General features: G+C 35.1%; 1 protein-coding gene across 3 annotated transcripts in view; it reads right to left on the bottom strand.

Moving 5' to 3' along the window:
- The window catches only part of LOC121418883 (spectrin beta chain, non-erythrocytic 1-like), a 60202-nt gene extending 45450 nt beyond the window's left edge, over positions 1–14752 (bottom strand). The window contains exons 1-3 of one of the 3 annotated variants that reach the window (XM_041613074.1): positions 14415–14752; positions 7316–7459; positions 6793–6944 (exon numbers count right to left, since the gene is read on the bottom strand). In XM_041613074.1, coding sequence (XP_041469008.1) covers positions 6793–6944; positions 7316–7433 — 270 coding nt within the window. In that variant the 5' untranslated portion in view covers positions 7434–7459; positions 14415–14752. Of the gene's footprint in view, positions 1–6792; positions 6945–7315; positions 7460–12059; positions 12222–14414 lie in introns of those variants that run through there. The other 2 variants (XM_041613073.1, XM_041613075.1) reach the window with 2 other exon arrangements.
- Between the last annotated feature and the right edge of the window lie 3279 nt (positions 14753–18031).

Genomic DNA, 18031 nt, shown 5'->3' with positions numbered 1-18031 from the left:
GAAAATAATTTGTGTTAATTAATAACAGTAACTCTTTTCTTTATTCTTTTTATATGCGCCCGAACCTGCAAATATGTACTGTAAATGCAATAAAATTCTCACAAATGAATATGTACTGTAAATGCAATAAAATTCTCACAAATGATATACAGTGCAGAGCAAATTACATGAACTACAGTACATGTACATGTAGGTATGAAATCATTCACATGTACATTTTTACAGAAAACTTATCATTAGAATGGCCTTGCTACTGTATTTTAAAAAGCATGCATTTTACTACATACATTGTACATGTACATGTAGGCCCTACACATCGTCACCAATGTGTTATGTAGTAAATTAAATCTACAGTGTATAATGTACAGTGTAGGCCTACATGTACATCATACACGTACATGTACACCATTGGGCCCCTTGGTTCCCTTGTATTCTGAACTCGGGTTTAACTTAGAATCACTGTGGACTATTTAAACTCTGTGCTAAAATTATGAGAAGCCATACATGTAAAAATTTGTTCACATAGAATGTATGTTTCATATGTTACTATGCTATTTCCGAAGTCTTTAATAGTGAATATTTATCCTTTCTAGACAGTTAGGATGATAAGAGTCAAATGAGCTGATACTACATGTATGAACCTCTCTTATGTCACAAACAGCTATCCATAGTTACTACAATTTTAGACTGGAGTTTAGAATTAAACCCGACTTTAGAATACGGGCCTTGGGCTATACTTTAAAAACACAAATTTATCCAACAATCAATGAGTTTGCACACTCAGCTCAGAGCAGACTCTCCAAGGGTGTAGGCCTAACACCCTGCATGCATAATACCAGTCCCCCACAGTCAATAGAAGATTGAAGGTTATCAACAATACCCTGGGAAAGGAAGACTTTGAGGTTTGAAACAGATGAATGCTCACATACAATCATCTCTATTTATTCTTTTCCCATTCAATACGCATCCCTGAATTTTTTTTAATGGTGGAGTTTGACATTATGTGATCACATGTTGAATTATAACTACTGTAGAAGACATCTGCACACACTATTCTCTTGCCACGTTTCAGTGAATGTTGATGACTCATACAATGGCAAACAGTGAAGATGCTTGCATGGGTCACACTCGACTGGATTCTTAGCGAGATACAGTATGTAGGCCCTACATGTATGCCAGTTAGTACGTGGGTGGTGGCTAGCCAGTGTAATCATACTCCAAATCGTCAATTTGACTGAATTCATGCCATGATTTCTATATACAAGTACATTATATTAATCACCATTCAGACAATTTTCATTTGACCTTTCATGTCTCTTTGACATAACACACACAAAATTTAAAGTAATTTACTGACACACACAATGTACTACAGTAGGCCTACAACATGTACGCAGCCCATACTGTACAATAGGCACATCTTAAAGGTGAAAACATTATTAAAGGGGAAGCCCCAGTTGATAAATACATGTACAAAAAGCATGTTAAAAAGTTATTCAAATTGGGTACTACATGTAAAATAAGAAAGGTATGACATTTTAAAATTTCAATAATTTTCTTAAAGGACAAGTCCACCCCAACAAAAACTTGATTTGAATAAAAAGAGAAAAATTCAACTAGCATAACACTGAAAATTTCATCAAAATCGGATGTAAAATAAGAAAGTTATGACATTTTAAACTTTCGCTTCATTTCACAAAACAGTTATATGCACATCTTGGTCAGTATGCAAATGAGGGAACTGATGACATCACTCACTCACTATTTCTTTTGTATTTTATTATATGAAATATGAAATGTTTTGATTTTCTCGTCATTGTCATGTGAAATGAAGTTTCATTCCTCCCTGAACACGTGGAATTCCATTATTTTAACATTTTGTGTTTCAGGCAAGGAGGTCCTAATCATCAAATTCGTAAAAATTGAAATATTGTATAATTCAAACAATAAAAAACAAAAGAAATAGTGAGTGAGTGACATCATCGACTCTCTCATTTGGATGTAACTGGCTCGTTCAAGTAACTATATTGGTAAAAATAAGTGAAACTTTGAAATGTCATAACTTTCTTATTTTACATCCGAATTTGATGAAATTTTCAGCATTGTGCTTGTCTGATTTTTCTCTATTGATTCAAATCAACATTTTTCTGAGGTGGACTTGACCTTTAAGTCAGCCAATACTTTATTTTTGTATTGCAATGAAGTACATTATTTCAATTTTGCAAATTTGACAGTAATGATTCTTCATCAGGTGTTCCACAAAGGTAATTCTGAATGGTGGTGGTGGTGGTGACTTTTTTAAACCTGACTGCTAAGAAAGCATGAATGCTTTTAAACAAGCAGCCAGACACCTGACGACTTAGGGTTCTCTCATGAAGATGAATGCATTTTACATTTAATACCAAACGGCACTCATGCAACAAGTGGGAAGCGAATCCGAAACCTCCGCTCTACCAACTGAGATATCCCACCTCCGTTGGTGATTTTTTTTTCATATGATAAAATACAAAAGTAACCAACCAAAGTGAATGGATGAAATCAGTGGTTCACTAATGAATATCAACCATGTTTTGTGAAGTAAATGTTAGAACTTTTCTATTTTAGAACTTTCTCATTTCACATTATATTCATTTAATTGTTCAAATCAAGGTTTTGTCAGGGTTGATTGACTTCATTAACAAAATATGGATGGATTGAGGGCAACTTGAACAATTTTTTGTAAGAAAATATTAAAATGAAGTTCATGTAGCAAACACCCCTCTCTTTGTTTCTTCTCGAAACTCACAATTTGTACAAATTTGGCGCGTCAATATAACATGTGACGAAACGGATCAAAGTCCTCAACTGATTTTCTTGCATTGTGAAAAATCCATGCAAACTCAAATAGCTCAACTTCTTCCGGCAACATACATGTATCATACACATCAGCATTCTTTAGTTACAAAGACATTATTTTCAAAGGGTATCAAAATCACAGATATTTATACATGCACATGGAAATGTGTTTATAGTGATGCCCATATGCATGAATTAAAAGTCCCTTTAGTCAATCTACTGTACATGTAGTATTTTTTTTTTGCATTATGTGTGTGTTTTTTCATTTGGTTCATTCAATTTGACTTTAAAAAAAAAAAGTTTTCATTTTCATAAACAGTCCCAAGAGGTCAGGTGTCAAAGGGGAATCCAGCCTTGGCCATAAAATGTTGTTATGGAGAGGACAAATATAAATTAAACAAAATGGTGAAAGTTTTGAAAGAAATCGGACAAGCAATAAGTTAAAGCAGAATTCAAATTGGCAACTGGGTAAGTAAATTCTGACAAGGGGGAAGGACAACTTTCCCATTCAGTACATGTAGGCCATGTACTTTGATCAGAGATTTGTGGTTTTCTCTTTTATCCATTCCCCTGGGGTAGTAATCTAAATATAACCCAGGTACATGTAGATGTACATGTAGTATATTGGTATATAAAGAAAAATATAATTTGAAATAAACTTTTTGGAAAAATTACATTATTTTAGCCATTTTATGTATTGGAATACATGGAAGAGTAGTCCTTGCCTTACATGTACATCACTACATGTACAGTATGTCATTACATATTTGTGGCAAAATTTGAAGTCTCCATGGGTATAGTGATTACCAATATTTACAACTTTTTAAAAATTCATAACTTTCTTTATTGTTTGTCTGATATTGTTCAAACTTTCATCTATCGACTTTACATTTCTTCTTCCTATATAATTATTTTGGTGTGATTCCCATCATAGAGCAGTTTCAAATACATGCAACTTTAAATATGTATGCTATTTCGGAGGATGAAGTTAACTTTTGATACCATGATACATGTGTACATTGTAACTTCAGTGCTGGTTAACTTTGAGCATTGATTTGACTTATCAAAAAATAATCTGTACTCATTTGCTTGTATTTTAATTTCAGTCATACGTGTAGATACATTGTATCTTGAAAGTGTCTGCAAGAGTTGGACTTTTATTTTCCTCCTTTTTAAATTTTATTCCACAATAATGTTCAATTTCTTTTTAAAATGTTCAAGGCTATTGTGATGTTAACCATTTTTAAAAGCACTACTATATTTTGACATTGTACTAAAACAGATAGTGTGGCATCAATGAAACATAAAAAAATAAATGCTACATACTATTGTACATGTCTAGCGCATCTTCATCCTAGACCTACATAATAAAAATGTGGACATTAAATATTTTTTTTTGCAAGATTTTTATATTAGGCCATTACATGAGACTACATGTGCTCATTCTTACAACATGTAGACCTGTATAGAATGTATTTTACAACACCTACAATGTAATAGGGGGCCTACATGTACATGTATACATGTACATGTATGTACATAGCTTGTTGTATTAAAGCGAGCAAATGGGAGGCTGAATGTCAAACATTCATACCGATGCACATACGACGTACATGTACATGTACATGTACCATCCAAAATTTACCGTTGCACGGCTTTAGGAGATGACGTCACAATACGATTCAATTCATTGCGCTCAGTTAAAATGAAGGTGAATTTATACATGTACGTACATGAATAGCATGCCAGCTTAATGTGCAATGCAGCCCGAGGTCATATGCAAGACACGTGTGGGATTTTGGTTTTCGCTTTCAATATTTTTGCTCCCTTTTCATACATGCACATTGTAGAGTACTAAAATCAATGTCTCTTTATAGTATGTTGGACATACAGCAGCCATTAATGTAACCTACATGTACATGACACTGACAAATAGTGTAAACATTTGTGTATATGTACACGTACGCATACATGTACTTCACAATAAGGTTATTCTGTACATATATACATGTATACATGTACCTTTGGGACTTACATTTCTAGAAAAAACCTAGTAATTTGAAATGAAAAATTGGCCCCACAGTGGATGTATACTACATGTACATACACTACACGTACATCAGCCTCTGATAGAAACCTTTCTATCTCAGCAGCATTATAGCGACCATACCATGTTACTGCAGTATGCCTGGATAACAGACACACCCTTTTGCAGCTAGAGTATTCATTGAGCAACACATAATAAGCCACTGTGTGTATATGCACAGATGTGTGGAATAGGATTCCTTACTCCATCTACACATCCCTACATGTACATGTACTGTACATCGATGAGAATGAGATGGGAAGAATGAGACTTGATTTTTTTGTTTTGAATAATGTTTTTATTCTGATTTCATGAACATAACATTTCAATTTAACATTTCAAATCATATATAATAAATAAATACTTTACACTTCATATTTTCACTTTTTTCCACTAACTTAACAAAATCATGAGTCATATATATCTTTAAAAAAAATCAACAATGAAATCAGTTATTATAAATGCAGTGATGCAGTGTCATAGAAATACAATGTGTAGATTAATATCCTCATATAAAATTATTCATGAGTTTAGAAACAGTTAAAGGGGAAGTTCACCCTGACAAAAAGTTTATTGTAAAAATAGCAGAAAAAATAATAAAAAATACTGCCGAAGGTTTCAGAAAAATTCATCAAATAATTAAAAAGTTATTAGAATTTCAATTATTTGGTTTGTGATGTCGTATGCGAGCAGCATTCCTACGTAGCGAATGGTAAAAAATCAATGAAATGTCATTTTCTCAGAAAATTTAAAATGGTTTTCACTGTACCTTTTGTATATCAATAGACAAATCATTTCACACCCGATCATGAATAGAAAACAAAATTAAGTCATCAGGAACCATACAAAATTTGCAATTCATGCATTTTATATTACATAACACATGGGGAAACTGCTCGTTTATGACGTCACAAATCCAAAATTTTGAACTCTGATAACTTTCTTACTCTTTAACGGATTTTCCTCAAACCTTCACCAATATTTTTTACTATTTTTTCTGCTATTTTTACAACAAAATTTTCTTCAGGGCGAACTTCCCCTTTAACAATGCATGCAGGCATAATAATCTGATTTATTTTCCTTCACTTTCAATATCCAATCCAGTTTATAGATCAGATTTCAATTCAAAGTACATGTACATGTACTGTTAAGTTCTGTGTAGGCCTATACAGCGCACTTATTTTTACGTCAGGAAATTTTAAAAATTGAAGTGCATCATATACACAGGTACAACAGAATCGCGGCAGCAGTCCCGACATGAATGCATACATAGTACATGTATGGGGCTGTAGACAGAGAATAGGTGCACGAGATGTCATGGCTCCAACAACAGATTTCAAGTGCAATGAGGCACTAATTGTTGCATTTTATACATGTATATGTTTTGAAAAAAGGCCTATAGGAGTTTAATAGGGCCCGGTAAAAAGGATTAACTGTCAATCAAATGATTGTCAAAAGCGTACTGTTTTACAATTCTGGCAAGTGTTCAACAATATGGAAGAAAACAGACTAAAGATATCAGTGAAAATTCACATACATGTACATGTAAGTCCAGAAGTCAATCTTTCAGAGTCGAGAAAGAAGGGAATATTTTGTTTTCATGATCGACAGCCAAATGAAATTCTTTCAAGAAAATATGGACAATAGAAGAGTATCTCATCATGGGTCATCATGTAAAGTGCAATGTAAAATACATATTTTTTCATAAGCTTTTCCATTTTTTTCTGTCACTTCCATTTTGTCTGGGAGCAGTGCAGCTGCATTTCACACATTTCAAAGGCCTGATATTACTTTGTTTGGTAAGACTTTCACCATTTTGCATATAAATGTAAAGAAGAAACATACAAGAAATACAAAATAATACAACTTACCAGTTTGTCCCCTGATAAAACTTCTAGTAGTTTGATTAGCATACGTCCATCATATAAATCCGTATATAGATCCACAATGCGACAGCCAACTCTTTGTAAATGTGAGTTTACCCATTTTGTGAATGTTTTCTTTTGCACCATTTCACGCTCATCTGGCAAAATGAAAAAAAAATCATCATCAATCTTGTACATAAATTAACAGAAACCTTTATGGTAATACAAAAGCATGAATAATTGCTTTTTCATTCCATAGTCCATATAAAAGTAAATGAATTAGTGAACAATTATGTAACTGCCCATGTGCACCTTCATTGCCAAAATATATATATATAACTGAGCACAAGAGAATCTAATGATTTTATTTTAATATTGAATGAGCTGGATAACAGACGGTTGAAGAATACAATTCTGTTTCATACAAAGGGATTAGTGATCCCCCTGTAAAAACATGTACATGCCCAACTACATGTACATGTATTCCTGTACTTCTGAACTATTGACAAATGTTGTTTCGATTTCTTACCTGCCAGCGCTCTGATTCGAGAACGCTCAAACAGCTTGGCTCCTCCATCATCCAAGCTGCTTTCCACGTCTTCATTGTTATCCCACTTGACACCATTGTTTTCCATTTCTACCGACATGGCTCAAAGCCTATGTCTTCCTACTCCTGCATGAAATAAAAACAAAATATCTTATTATAGAATATAATAGAAATCTAGTTTGGGTTGTTAAACAAAAGTCGTATGGGACTGCTGAATTACAGATTTGCATAAAAATTACAACTTAGAAAAAATATGTAATCTGAATTAGACAAGAATGCATTTCGAAACAGGGATCATATTATAAAAATACAGAGCTTATGCTCATTGATATTATTAATATAATACATTCATTTGTTAGGGAAAAATATATTTTGGGGCTACTTTTCAAAACATTCTGTCTAAATTTGCAACACTGTCCAGACAAGCTTACACAATGCAGTGAATGGGGGTGTTTCCAGGGCTCTTTTGAGCTTTTTGGGGGCAAAATGCCACTATGTGATTTTTTTTCCTGCTGTAAATGTGTAGGATTTACTGTACGCCGAACACGTACATGAACAGGACTTACTGTACATCTTTTCCTTGATATTTACAGAAAAAATTTGCTGACTTTAAGTTGGTTCTTACCTGTATACATGTAGGCAGATGTATACAGAACAGCAAAATTATGAAAACATTATTTTTTGACTGCTACAGATTATCAAGATCCAACATCATTACTCATTGTACATCTATACATGTACACTGACCTAAACACACACGGCAATGTGGCTCTGATTCATCATTGATGCACAAAATAATGTCCTTAAAAAGAGCGAATTCGGAATCTCAAGTCAAGACTGTGACTTTTGGCCTTGGATTAATGACTCGATCTAGTATCACAAAGACAAATACATTTACGGGCTTCACTAGCCCTAACGTAAATAAAGACAAAGATCTATTTGCATAACAAGCCCACGAATTGATATCACAACCCCCCCCCCCCCTTGTGACATCTTTACTGGATCTTGGGCTTGCTTCATGTACACCTCGTGCCTTTCATTCAAAGTTTAAAACATTGTATGTAATGTACTCCTGTCTACAAATTGGTCTGACATACTGCAGCTTTTCACAGCAGTAATAATCCGGCTTTGATGACATTACACGTACATGTAGTTCAGACTCCAGACCAATTCTTTTCTTTTATAAGATCAGAAAGAATTAATGGTCATATGTATGTAACTTCAAAAGAAACGAATTCGTACAAAAGTACAGAGACAAGAGGTTTTCTCACAAAGAATGTGTGCATGTGTAATAAATTTTTTTTTCTGATGTGTACAATGATAACCACTGCATCACTTTGTAACTTCCCCACATGGATTGGGTTACAAGTGAACACCACAATGCCAAGAATCATTCACTGAAAAAAAATTACAAGATAAAGTTGTACTTGTAAACATGATCAAATCACATTTGGAAAAGAAGTGGAAAGGGGCCTCGGGAAATGGGAATAATCCTGATGATAGTTCATATCCATACTCTACCAACTATCCATGCCACTCAAAACCAAATACTTCAAAGGAGCAAAGAAATGTAATCCAAGGTACATGTCCTTGGTAAATTAAAAACGCAGATCTCCAACTTCTCTTTAATTGGTCATGAAAAAGCAATAATAATAAAGACTTCCCATTTTTACTTTAAAAAATCATCTCTTTTCCATCTCAATTTATTCAAATTACTATATTTGTTTGCTAATTAATGTTAATTCAGTAAAATCTTTAAATTATAACATGTGCAAACTGTAATACCGAATTTGGCCTCAGAATTCATCAGCATGAATCTTGCTTTTGATTTTATTGTTAATTTCAATTTAATGTGATTCAACGGACATCAGAACACGGGCTGTGGAATGAAAATTAATTACCAGGATTAATCATCAGATCGTACATGTATCCAGATATCAGATAGATTCTAGTGTTCATGTTGTTCCAGACCTATGACTGACATTATTTACTATCTCTAGAAGGTAGAAGCAAGGGCACTACTTTCTCTAGAAGCGAGGGCGTTACTTTCTCTACATATACATGTACATCAAGTTCATGTACAATGTAGCCCTGGATGCAGGATCTTCATAAAAACATTCCTTTCTGTCCAGCTCTTGGTGGAGCGGTACGGGGGAGGGCCTGTAGGGGGGGATCGAATTATGAAATGTGCCACACCAAAAATGAAAATCGGGGATTTGGAACTAAACTTTGGTCTAGTATCAATGACTGCTAAAAATGCAATGCTCTGGAAAGGTATGAATTCTATACTTTGCATGAATATGCATGAAATAGGTCATAACGTTTCTGTGCGATGAACCAATCAGCGGCCTCCGAATCGCTGTGCAGGGCTTTGGCTATCGTTGAATGCAGTCAATGGCAATTTGCAACTGTGTTGTGCTTTGTACAAGCAGGCATTGGAACAAGAAACAATAAATTTGGGGATGTTCGGAACAGGGAAAAATAGAAATTCATCTGGCTTTCAAAATCGGTGATGCTCTGGATCTGGAATGGAAATTTAGACTGAAAATGGGGTTCTGGTCAGCGGCACATACATGTATGTAGGTTTATACATTTACATGTATATTAAGTACATTACCCCCCCCCCCTCCCCACTCCCCCGGGAAGGGCTGAGGGATCTTATCAAATTTACATTCCGCACTATGCCACCACGAATCAATCCTCTTTTACATCAACCATACATGTACAAAGGGGGGGGGAGGGGCCCTTATCAAATTTAAATTCCACATAACACCACCACAAATCAATCCTTTTTTTTCAAATTTTAATACATCAACCTTACATGGTACAAACTCATGAAGACTCATGACGACTATGTTGACAGGGATGGTTGGTGTTTATATTAACAGCGTTTGCATTTATGCCCTTTCTGATTATTCATTTTTTCTCCATTATTCAGAATTTTTTTCTTCATTTCAGTAGAAAGAGCACAAGTTGCAGAAACAAAAATATGGCAAAAGCAACACAAAATAAAACAAAGGAACAGAAATGAAGGTTATGTGCTTTATTTTTTCAGGCTATATGGAAGTGGATCGTATTACCGAACACTTTTCATGAATTTTTTCATATCAAACACATTATTCTTAAAAAAAATTCACCAAACTTTCATCATAAATACACAATTACCTACAGAATATAAATATGTAACAATTTTGCCGAAATCGTTTTTCTTTTAACGATATCAGCTTCCAATCGGACCCCTCTTCGCATGTGAAAATTTTTGGTCACTTGAAAAAGGTATCGTATTACCGAACATGTGTTTTATATGGGAAAAGTTGAGAAAACAACAAAATCACTAATGAGCTATTTTGACCACATTTCTTATTTTTAGAATATTAAAGACTTTGAAAATGTGTTTTTCAGCATTTTTTATCATCTTTCTATTCATGTTCCCTTTAATAGGAAGATGTTGCAAAATTTTAAGTGTATGAAATTATTTTCTGATGCGTACGCTGCGCGCGTTCGGTATTAAATACAAGGCCAGTCGGTAATACAATCACTCACTATACTGTGCATTGTCTCATTAGGCATCAGAGTATAATGCATAGCCTTTATTTATTCAGGACCTATTTCATTATTTTTTGGGGGGAGGGGGGCGGGGGTAATCTATACACATCTGTATTTTTACGTCATGCCAGTGTCAGTTTAAATCAAGTAAATATGAAAAAGCGAAAGTCACATGGAGAAAGAAAAAAATAGTCTTCACTTTTTTTTCCTTCTAAAAGTATTGTGTCTTTTTTTTCTTTTTTTTTAAAATATAATCATAACTTCTTGTTTCTTTGTGCTGAAATTTCCCCTGCTCAAGCTTGGCATGGAGTGGTTTTGATAAAAAGCTCAATTTTTTAACAGCTCTTTGAATAGCTGGGTAACTGATGAACTAGATTGAAAAAGGTGCTTTCATCGGCTGTTTTCCTCGAGTCACCTATTACTAATCATCAGCCGCGATGGAATCTTTCTCCAACCATTGACCAATATTCAAATACTGGCCCCAGTATCCGATTCACAAAAATAATTGAGGAAAGCATCCGGGCTTTCTATGACACTATGTAGGTCCGACTGGTTTCCTTTATTAAAAACCAACGCTGTAAAAAGAAAAGAAGAGTACAGTCTATACTTATTTTTTTTTCCTTTTGATATATTCAAGAAGAGAAGAAAAAAAACAATGGTTAGCTACAGTGTATTACTCTTAATACAAACTCTAAAAAAAAGTTTAAAGTTCTTAAGGACAAGTCTGATATAGGGCTTAGGCTTAACAGTTCGGAACTAAGAAAAGGCTAAGAAAAGTCAGACTGTCACTGAGACAGACTCAACATCGGCCTACAAGTTTAAATAGTCTTTACTTCGTACAAAGTTCTGACATATTTTTCTGTATAATGCTGAAGGATTATTTACTACAATAATACTACTCAAACCATAATCTATTGAGTACCATCCCTTTCTCGCAGGTTACATGATTTACATTACTATCGAGTATAAATGGTATTGCTTGGTAAGTCCACACAGCTAGCTGCACTATGTATGATCTTCGTGTACCGTTATGTCCCCCGTTACGTCTGGCTGCTTTACCCCTATTCAACACCTTTATCCACCCAGGCTTGATTGACTAACTCAAGATGCACACACCCGAAACATGTACGGAAACATTACGAAGATACCCTTCTTTTAATTAAATATAATACAATCTCACCTGAATCCAAAATAGCTTGATGGTATATTCCTGCAACTAAAATCCCTAAAATCCAGCTTGATAACAGGTCCTTTTAGTATTTCCAAGGCTTTTTCATTCCACATACGATAGATCCTCAGTCGGGCCAGCCGAAACACAACGCCACGCGCATTCATCTGTGTATCCCATTTACGTGCAAACTAAATAGGAAGAGTCGAACTATGTTTCATACGCAGAGAAGAGGCTTGGCTGGCTGGTAAAGTACACAAGTATGCATTGCTGATGGTGTAAAATGTTGATTTCATCTTCCAATCGTGTCTTATTCTGTTTGCATGTTATTGGCAATAGAATTTTGGTTTTATTTTGGGAGCACTCTCAAGTAAATCAACATGATCTTAAGGATTTGTTCCTATTTCGGTTAATGATTACTGTTTAACAATAGTCAAAGAGCCACTGGAGTGAAACTTTCAAAATATAATTCCAGAACACTTCGGGACCACTATGACCACGCCCATTTTTACCGCAAAAGTAAAGAACTTTCTTTTACTCTCTAATTACTTTGCAAAAAATATTACGTTAGAGCTTTACTTCAAGTAATGAGGTATGACTTTATGTTTTGAAAATGATAGAGACTGCAGTGGGGTGAAAAGAAGCCATCCATTGCCAGCGCCACACAATGAAGCCGGAGCTAATACATGTAAGATGAAGTGAGCACCATGGGGTCCTCCTCCAAAAACTGATAATGTGCCATTTCGCCAATGAAAGTGATAGGCCTACCCCCCCCCGGTCTTTGGCATTAAGGACATTCTGGGAAAATGAATACACTATTTGGAAATGTGAACACTGGGGTACAAATGGAGGCTTGGGGCCATGGACCTCAAAAAAAAAGTAACGACCAAGAAAAAAAGGAGAAAATTGTGAAATCAGGGGCGGTAATCCGGGGGGCTGGGGGAACAGTGCCCCCACACTTTTTGAAGCACTGAAAATGCCCCCTCACGAACGTGTACTGTGCCCCGTTCACCTAACGAGGACCCATTTTAGGTGTTACCAAGTGCCCTTTCTCGTATAAGTGCCAATTTTTTTTCTTGCCCCTCCCTAAATTTTTCACGACCAAGAAGGAAAGAGAGAAGGGGGATATGATTTTATTTTCTGAATAATATAGCTCTCAAAATCTAGATTTTCGTTATAAAATGTTTTTAAAAAATTACTCGCTCGCCACTTCTTATAAATTTACACGATAGTACATATCTCCCCCTTCAAAATGTTTGTCCCATTACGCCTCTTTAGACAAGTCATTTTTTCTTTGTTTTAAGATGGTGGCCTTTTAAAAGAAAATGTGCACTTTTTTCCTTGTGTCCCCCCCCCACTTTCAACTTTTCTCCGCCGCCCCTGGGTGAAATATGATAGTATTTTCTGAGTATCATCAACGGCTAGATCGCTCGTAGCTCTTTGTGCCACTGGCTTCCTCAAAATGTTTGGCTCATTATGCTTCTGTTCAGTTAAAAAATAAACCGGCCATCATGAAATGGTCTTCTATGAAAGATTTACATGTCAATAACAAAAATGTTCTCCTTGTTTTGGGGAAACTTGGATTAAATTCATAGAGAAAAGTAAGCTAGGTTATGCACCGATTTAATAAAGATGGCAGGGATCAGTATTTAGCCATGGCGATGATGTAAGGTTTGGACCATGATCGTACACTCAAACGGGGGAAAAGGTAATTATGAATAAAGAAATTAAATAGGTATGACGCCCACAAGAGGTGACCCCAATGAAAATCGCCCATCAATTTTGAAAAGTAAATCATTTAATATCAAACAATTAAAGTTGGCATGAAAATACTATAACATTCAAAATAATGTCTATTTTTCTGAGCGCTTAGAGCTCAGAATACTGTATTATAGCTGCCCGAAAACTTTTGTTATTTTTTTCCACTCCCCCGATCCCCAACGAGGCCCGAAGCATGGGCGCCCCTGCATCCCACTGAATAGTGAACATGAGTAAACTTATTTTCTGTACTAGACAAAGCCCTCTACCGTCTTATGAAGTCCCCCCCCCCATATCATTAATCAAACACAATGCAAGAAAGTCTTTGAAATATGAGAACTCATGAGAACTTCATCAAATCAGATGCAAAGCTAAATGACTTCTCAATTTCAGTTGGTGTCAGATGTATTCTCCTATATAATCTACATGACATGGTACTTGTTATTCCTGCTGTGTTTTTATTATTTTCTTTTTGGAGGGGTTGAAATCAAAAGTTAAGAATTAAAGAAAATAATCACCTTCCTCTGTCTGAGCATCATATTTCATATTTGATATAGCGAATGATGTAATAGTTACAATCAAACTATAAACCTTTAAAAAATAGCCTACCTCGATCTCGTTGACAATGTAACGATGTCTGTGTTTATATTCCTAATTATTAATTTATCCAGGAAGAAACATATAGGGCAGATCTTCATCACTAAGACTTCCGAGAAAACACAAGAATCAAACCATATTCCAGAAACTGCTACATTTCACGCTTGTTGTCGTGGCGTCTGTCAGACTCATATTCGCGACCCAGATTCATCAGCAAAGAAATGTATCTCCGACATTCACTTATTATTTACACTTCAGTATTCATCTATGTTATGAAGTAGATGTTGTCTATGATACCACCATAATCCATTGGTACTATACACGGAGACCGTGGTATCGATGCGGGATGATAATGAATTTTGAAAAAGGAAAAAAAAGTACAGGGGCATCCAGTCTGGCGGGAGAAAGGGCACGCGCATGCGTAATGATGGTATTCATTTAGCAGCATCCGGCGGCGTTCCAAAGCATCGGATATTGGTATACAATGTGAGAAGATGTCCACTTCCTTTCGTTAAAGATTTGAAACTAAATAGGATGGGGCCACGTTTTCTTTGTTTGACAGAGTTAACGAATGAATACGCTAACTCCAAACCAAAAAATAAATTTTGAAAGTATATATATCTTAACTTGGCCCAATTATTGTATGACATCAGCATTGGGCCTGTCACAATATACATATAGAATTAATTATTATGCCAAGTATAATTTTAAAAAGGAACAAAAAGAACACTGGCAGGCCTGTGTGTAGACAAAATATTTTTACGTGTATTTTCAAAATAAAGTAAGTTGGCCTTTACATTACAATGCATGTTCAGAATAAAATGGGTAACGTTCGTATGACGTCACTGTGTTATCGATAACTTCCTCAATTTTGAATAACTCTACTCAACGTGAGCTAGCGCCGAAGGAAAGGCGTGTGGTATAGGCCTACCAATAGTGAACTTAAAAATACATCAAAAGTTCAGAACCTACCTCATCAATCACCATTCTGAATGCCAGGATAGATATTCAAAACATTCGTAGTCTATACCAGAGGCAGTGTACCCAATAAAGTTACTATGTTGAGGCAAGGGCGGCGACATGAATATTTTGATTGGGGGCGGGAGCAAAACTACCATAAAGGTATATAACGTCATATTTTTTTCTAATATTAATTATCAGAGGGGTATTACACTGCCTAAACCGCTTTCTTTCTTTTCCTCCCATTTATTTCTCCCCTTTCCCTCTATTTTCCCTTTTCCACTACTTGACAAATCATAGAGGGTGGTCGCCCCATGCCTACTCCTAGTGTCCCCGCCCCTAAACCAATAACGTGAAACTTTAATAATAACCATTAATGCTTAGCGCAATCATGTCCACGGTGGAACCTTATCTAACGCTACCCAATTCGCCGATTCTATATAATGCCAAATATGAATTATATTATGACTCGAAAACATTCATTAACATAACGTATAATTCAAGTCAAGTTTCCCCATGAATTTAAGATGATTTGTATATCAATCCAAAATGAAAACAGTATGAAATTTGTCGAAATTTCCTTTTTTTATATCCAAATGATCCCACTGGAGCGGGCATTGGTGTTACAAACTCATTTTTGATACCGTTTCCATCGGTTGAAATTTGAGGTGTTACATCTTTTCATAAAAATCTGGACCTGATATCCAAATATAGGCCTAAGGATTTGGTGAAAATCATGCCTGATATTAAACAGTTAAAAATTTTGAAATAAATTTCATATCGAAGGACGAGGTTAAGGCCGCGGCTTGGAAAGAGGTGTCAGGAAAAAATAGGCCGAATCCGAGTCATTTTTATATCAGACATTAGGAGGGAGAAGATTACTGAATTTTAATGAAATTAATTATATAATGAATGATAAGATGATTTAGAACATTATTTATTCATTTATTTACTTCTTTATTTATTATTTATTCATTTATTTTTTATTCATTTATCTATTCATTTATTTATCTATTTATTCATTTATTTATCAATTCATTCATTTATTTTCTATTTCTATCTATTTGTTTGTTTTTCTATGTTTTTTTGGGGGGAAGGGGCTTAATTCCTATTTCTTCCTCATAAATTCAATATATAGCGCCAATTATTTTCTTCAAAGCGTTTTCATTTACCCTTCTCTTTTCCCTTTTCTTCACAAATCAAACGAGGTGGTCGTCTTTTTCCCCTTGCGACGTCTCCCCTGAGTAAAAACGGGCACAAAATGTCTCTTTTAAGACAAAATTACACTCAAGAGTTTGACCCCCCCCCGAGCGTTGAAATTACACAAAAATAATTATGTTGTAACAACATGGTGCTTGACTTTTATTTTAGATACAGGTAGTTCCCCCTTTTCCATTCTATTTGTTTTTGTATCTTAAATTGAGACTTGTACAATGCACAGAGTAATATGCTACAAATGATTATACATGTAAATTCATCTCGATGTGTATTCCCTATAGAGTAACCTGTATCGTCCAATGTTTTATTTTGATTTATGTCACCCTTTTTATTCATTTTTTTTCCATTTATTTTTTTTATCTTATCTCTGTTTTGTGATTTTACTGCTTTTGAATTGTTTCAAATAATTTCCAATTACCTGTAAATATTGTGATTATATGTGATTTTGAATACCAATAAAACACATAATAAAAAAAAACAAAGACAAAAAAAACATGGTGCTTGACTGACACCACAAATTTTACACCAGAAGATGTAAAATGTAAAATAACAGGCACTCTCCTCTTTGTGCTGTGGAGTCGATCTGAAGCATGATTCTATATCCTTTTTCACTTTTCTATATAGATACAAGAATCCCCTTCATTCGCCACAATGCATCACCGTCTCCTCCATCCGCTTTATTTTTTTTAATACCTATAGTAGTTTTTTAATTGCCGGTAAACATACTTTCTGCATGCTTTCATGATGCATGAAACAAGGGAACGGAAAGATTTCGAACAAGTTTTTCCGTGACCTCATCGGGTCACAAAATCTGAGCTTCATGGAATGTTGACAAACTCCTGTCTCCATAGTTACCACTATACTCGATCTTGTATCATGTGAGAAGAGTGGGATGGAATGGTAGTAATCTGATACTTAACGACCCACAGGGGGCCAGCAGTGCGGACCCTGAAGCGAAGGATGATGTTTAACCATGGACCTATCCGACGACTCTATATTCGTTGACCCTGGATGACCCGAGGGGACCATCCCTGGTGCCTGGTATAGGGACACGCCCACCTCACTAACTTGACAGTGTCTCTATACAGTGCGTCCCAGAAAAAACGAAACCGAGATTTAGCGATCATTTATCATTACTTAATCATAAATAAAATAGACATATGACCTACCAATTTAAAGCTTAGAATCTCCTCTTTCATCTGATATTACTTAGATTATTTCTCATTCACGCATGAGTGAGCAAATGCAATTTGAAGAAAGGATATCAAAAACTCATTTGGCGGGGGGTATCTGGGTTTCAAAAAGAAAACCTCATTCTTGAAAAGTTCAAAATCTCCTCTTTAATTTGATGCCTAAATTACAGAAAATGGTCCCGAAATAACAAAGTTCCGGTCATTTGAAATAATGCTTGAATTTCAATAATTTCATAAAATGAAGAGGTTCTCCAGGCT

Source organism: Lytechinus variegatus, chromosome 7 (genome assembly GCF_018143015.1).
Source record: "Lytechinus variegatus isolate NC3 chromosome 7, Lvar_3.0, whole genome shotgun sequence".
NCBI lineage: Eukaryota > Metazoa > Echinodermata > Echinoidea > Temnopleuroida > Toxopneustidae > Lytechinus > Lytechinus variegatus.
This window is presented reverse-complemented; position numbering and strand designations above follow the sequence as displayed.